General features: G+C 39.3%; 1 protein-coding gene across 1 annotated transcript; it reads right to left on the bottom strand.

Moving 5' to 3' along the window:
• Nucleotides 1–1,458: 1,458 nt before the first annotated feature.
• Nucleotides 1,459–2,409, bottom strand: LOC122007401. Its single transcript, XM_042563269.1, has one exon. It carries the CDS (start codon nucleotides 2,407–2,409, stop codon nucleotides 1,459–1,461), a length of 951 nt encoding a protein of 316 aa, XP_042419203.1.
• Nucleotides 2,410–5,657: the final 3,248 nt, after the last annotated feature.

Raw genomic sequence — 5,657 nt, forward strand, 5'->3', positions numbered from 1 at the left:
CTCCGGTAGCGCGCGAGTACGCTTTTCAAAGTTTTTCGTGAAAAGACTTGTCAGTAAAATGTCCATGACACAGTACCTTAACGGACCGAGCATATCTCTGAAGTGACAGTGGAAGCTTTCGCCGTATGATTTTCTGGCTGTCCATGTCTGGTGTCGGTGGCACCAACTCCCAAAAGGATGTCGCTGGATATCAAAGAGAGTATACTGCAAAGCCGAGCGGCTTGGCTGCTCGGCCGAGATCTCGCCGCTCTGGTTCCCCATCCAGTCGGCTAGAACCTCGCTACTCCTGTGCGTGTCTGCTTAACCAAACTTTCCCTCTGCCAATGCCACTGCCGAGACTTGCTGCCAAGCCAAGCGGGATAGCCGCTCGGCTAAAATTGAACTCTGTCCATATCAAACTTCGCTGTCTGGCTGAGCGAGGTAGCCGCTTGGCCTGACTTCTGCACCTTGTCGTCTGCTCCGTTCGGCGTCCAATAATTCATTGAGCATTGGTCGTTTCACTCCGTATCGAAGGTGGCAGCGGATCAGGGTCTTCTTTTCTGGTCAGAGTATGCTTCACCTGATTGATCGATGCTATCCACGCAATAATCATTTTGACTTTAACCTTTACCGCGATCACAGAATGAAATTCTTCATCATCCACGCATCAGATTGATTTTTGAAGGGACTATTATTACTTAGCTTCACTTCATCAGTGCGTCCTAAAAAATGTGCCTGTCTACTTTCTCCATGGTAATTTTCCTGGTCTAGAAAAGTAAGCCCTTTGTTTCATTTGTTATATGCTTTAGGGTCATCATCAGAGACAACATCGTCCTAGATCATCAGTGAGATCGTGATCGAGATTGATAGGGCTCAATCCACTATCTTCGTACCATTATCATTAATGGGTGGCCGTGGGGTAGCTGCTCGATCCACTCTAATTGTTTGGACATCCTTCTGACTTTGACCTAGTCTTTAAGTCAAGTGTGGGACATGTATAGTGTTAAATTACGTGAATGTGTGCCGTGTACATTACTTACCGACTGGAAGTACGATTATGCTATAGGCCAGAAGGTAATTAATGTACTTGGATTAACTAAAGCTAATACAAAATTAAAAAAACAGCATGCTCCTGATTACGTGGGGTAAAAAACAAATACGTTCATCTCCTATTAATTCAGGATCAATACGAAATAAATAAATCATGGACGACTATTAACTTTTGAAATAATGACTAACACATTTAAAAAAAAATAATATTTATTTTAATAAATAATTTAATCAAAATTCAAATTTCAAATTTGATGATGATAATATAAAATACATTAACTACTAGATTCATCCGAGAAATCATGCTCCCGGCTCTCATTAAGATACAGGCGAAATTACAGCAGAAACATAAAATATACTCCATTCAAGGTCTACACTCTATCTAGAAAAACATAAATTGTAACTTAACGGCCAGATCTGACCTTTTAATTAGCTTCCATGGTTAAGTGTCTCCTTGTACCTCAAAATGGACTGCAGACGCTGCAGCTTCAGCTGCTGCCGGAACCGCTTAATGAAGTCGTCCGCCCGCGCGTCCACCTGATCGTAGGCGTCTCCTTCCGCGACATCCTCGGCCCCCCTCGCTACCTCCTCCACCTCCGCCTTGCTAAAGTGCGCGAACGCCGAATTATCGCTGGCCGACTTCTTCATCCGCACCGCCAGCTTCCGCGGCATCTCTCCCGCCGTCGGATGCGTATCCGAAAGGCTCCGGTCCAAGTGATGGAGCTCCTCGTCCTCCTCACTCTCCGTCTCTGGCTCCCCGAGGGCCAGGGGTCCCTCGTCCACGATCTCGCCTGAGGCGGCGGCGTCTGGAGGAGGGCTTCGATGAAGGTTGAAGGATCGGAGACTGTCGAGTACGATTGAGGAGGAGCGTGAGATGGATCTGGCGAGGGAATGGACGGTGGAGTACCCTCTGCCATCGTCGCCGACTTCGTACCCAGCGGCAGCCGCGACGTCCGTCGGATCCTCGATATGGCCGGAGCCGTAGCGACGGGCGTAGAAGGACGACCGTAGGCCGTCGAGGACGATGGAAGAGGAGCGCGAGAGGGATCGAACGACGAAGTTACCGGAAGATACTTTGGCGTTGTCCGCATCCTCTGTGGCGGCGGCGGTCGGATCGGGGATCTCAAGGTATTCGTCGCCGTGGAGCTTGAAGGTGCGAAAGCGGTCGAGGACGACGGAGGACGTTCGGGAGAGTGACCGGGCGAGGTAGTGTCCGGCGTAAGCTCCTGTGTCGCTGCGTCCGGGCTGGTGGCGGCGGGAGGTGAATACGGAGGCGAAAGCGATGCCGCCGATAACCAGATTGAGTAGCAGGAAGAGGACACCCGGTGTGAACCAGCAGTATACCGACGCCAAGATCGACGACACCGACGCCACCAACATCCTCTCTCTCTCTCTCACACAGTCGATGCAGGGCAGACGGCGGAGTGAACGAGGAGATTACGAGTCGGAGCTGTTATTCTATAGAAGGGCTGAGGAAGAGATAACGCACGTGAGTCACGTGGGTTTTTTTTTCATTTTTTAAAAAATTACATCATATTTTTAACGCTCAATATATAAATTTTTGAGCTAAATATATCTTTTATTTTTATTGAACAGTGGTTACCATCTAATTATATTTTACCACTAAATTTTAGTTTAAAATTAGTTTATACTATATAATAATTAATGTGTTAAAGGTATATTTATTATTTTAATATTTGTCAATTCACCGAAATAGCAGTTGGAACGCTTTAATGCAACTTGACCTCGTGAGTCTTTGTCTAACGTTATGGAGCCAAGTCAACATCTTCATAACGGACAAAATAAATTTATCAGTGGTCGGCATTCGACGACGGGCAAGTTACCAACTAACTTTAATATTTACTAAAAACCACACTTATTTTTTAAAATACACTTAATTACTACATTGATTGTTAGTAATCATTGGGCGAACAAATAACCTTTTCACTACTTATAACCGTGTATGCAACCGTGATTTTAATATCATCTTTTATTTGCTTGTCATTTTCACGCGGCACTTCTGGAGAATTTATTAGGATTGGGTCCATCTGTTCGTTGATTCTTTCTCTGTTACGTCAGACGCTTACGTTATCCCACTATAACCATGATGCCAGCAAAATCGTTATCTGGAAAGAAAAGGCCACGAGAGCATTCGGAAAGACACCACAGAATCTACACCGCAAAAACATGAATCGATGCACCAGTAATGAAAGGAAGCCTGATTGGTGTCTGATTAGAAGGCATCTCTTGCATTGGATGATAGATCTCTTCTCTTGACTTCTACCTGAGCACGTCAGTATTAGTTTAAAGAAAAATAATTCATGGTATGGAACTATGGATGGGATCTGTGCAGTACTTCGCAGCTGATTTGGGGCATACATCGAATCCATCCATGTGTGTAACTGGTTAACAATTCAATTGTTGATCTCAACAAGGATGTCATTGTTTGTTTTATGATCGGATCGGTCTAATTAACTTTGGCTCAGTATCTCGGTGCAAATTCACTTTTAAACTATATATCCGAAGTGAATCTTCTAAACTATTACTATGTTTTATTTTAACCACGGCATGAATGCTCAGAACCTAGCTACTTGGAAATCATCCCTTATTGAACTACTATTTCTTTTTGCAGTGCGTCAACTTAACATTGATGTCTTCAAACATTGAAAAGCCGATACACACTTAAGTGGACGCACATTCAGCTAACTAAGGGCAATTTACTAAATCACATATTAAAAATAACATCTAACTTTAGTATTTACTAAAAACACACTTATTCTTTAAAATATCTTTAAATTTTCTTATATAAACCAAATAGTAAAATTCTCCATTTTCCTCCTCTGTTCTTAAACAAATCATGCAACTCCACTCCTCTCCTCTCCTCTCCTCTCTATGAACTTGCAGCTAGCTGTTTATATTTTGTGGCTAGACTAGAAAAGCATGCATTCACTACACTCGCGGTCATTCGTGACCTAGTGATAACTTGGATTTCTGGACTGTGTCTTGATTTCATACTTGTCATTTGAATGCGTAGTGGAAATCTTAATTCAAACATGATTTCACATGCACAACTCTAAAATTTTACTTGATATCTACCTTTTAAGTAATTAATCCAATGCTCTACTTCTAGTGATCTTTCTTTACTATAAATTTCTCTTTTTCAGATGCCTTCCAAAGGCGGAAAAACATCTTACAAGATGCTCCTATTGTTAGATCGGGTGAACCGACCAGAGGGGATGAATAGACGACCTGTAATTCACTACAAAAAAACTACAGTTTATAGACGAATATTATTCGTTGCAAATTTACGACGGATTTTGCAACGAAAACATAATTCGTCGCTAATTAGCAATGAGAATGACAACGAAATAAATTTATCGTAAATTAGCAACAAATATATTTTCGTCACAAAATTTCGTTGTCAATCAACCTCGAAATATAAATTTCGTTAGAAAATTTATAAAAACTGCAACAAAAAAATTTGTTCATCGTAGAAGCTGACATAAACAAAGCAATATTTGGGACAAATATCTAGATTCGTCGCTAATTGGCAATGAATATATATTTGTCCCCAATTTCATCACAAATTTGGGATGAATTTTCAAATTCGTCCCAAAACTTTTTTTAAGTTATACTTTTAAAAATTAGAAGATGACCCTAAAGAGCTCGGAATGACAAGAAATAAGTTTTTATAGATTTTTGTTATTCTACTAATCTTACTAATGAGCTCAAACATAATTTTTAATTAATACACTGACATTTTTAAATTTTTGAAATAAGAATTAAATATTTATTACGGATAAAAAATTTATGAACATCAATATATTAGTTAAAAATTATATTTGAGACCATTAATAAGATCAGGAGAACGATATGAATCCATACAAACTTATTTTGTGTCATTCCGAGTTTTCTACAATCATCTTCTAATTTTTAAAAATATAACTTAGAAAAAAATTGGGACGAATTTGGAAATTCGTCCCAAATTTGCAATGAACTTATTAGTCCGTCCCAAATTTGGGACGAATTTCTAAGTTTGTCCCCAAATTTTTTTTTTTCAAAAATCAAAATAAATGCATTCAAATGCAGAAGATGAACCTAGAGAGCTTCGAATCGTATGAAACAAGTTCCTATGGGTATGTATCGATCTCCTAATCATAATGATGATCTCAAATATTATTTTCCTACAATATATTTAGGTGAGTGATTTTTGGATATCAAAATCACTTTATCATTTTCAAACACTAACTCTTTTTCACTAAGTCATACGATTTATAAACTCCATCTAATTATTAATACGATTAAAAAATTTTATTAGATATTTGAGGCTACCATTGTGATAAGGAGATTGATATGAACCCATAAGAAGTTGTTTCATGTGATTCAGAGCTTTCTAGCTCTAGGTCCATCTTCTGTATTGATTTTCAAAAAAAAAAAAAAATTATCACGAATTTAAAAATTCGTTCCAATTTTTTTTTCAAGTTATAATTTTAAAAATTGGAAGATAACTCTAGAGAGCTCGAAATAACACGAAATAAATTTTTATGGCTTCATATCATTCTCCTTATCTTATTAATGGGATCAAATATAATTTTTTTGCCAATATAATGATGTTAATAAATTTTTTA

The sequence above is a fragment of the Zingiber officinale genome, chromosome 7B (assembly GCF_018446385.1).
Source record: "Zingiber officinale cultivar Zhangliang chromosome 7B, Zo_v1.1, whole genome shotgun sequence".
Classification (NCBI taxonomy): Eukaryota; Viridiplantae; Streptophyta; class Magnoliopsida; order Zingiberales; family Zingiberaceae; genus Zingiber; species Zingiber officinale.

Bases quoted from the DNA above. Each gene is read 5' to 3' on its own strand.
- LOC122007401 (XM_042563269.1), bottom strand. From the start codon at position 2,409: ATGTTGGTGGCGTCGGTGTCGTCGATCTTGGCGTCGGTATACTGCTGG.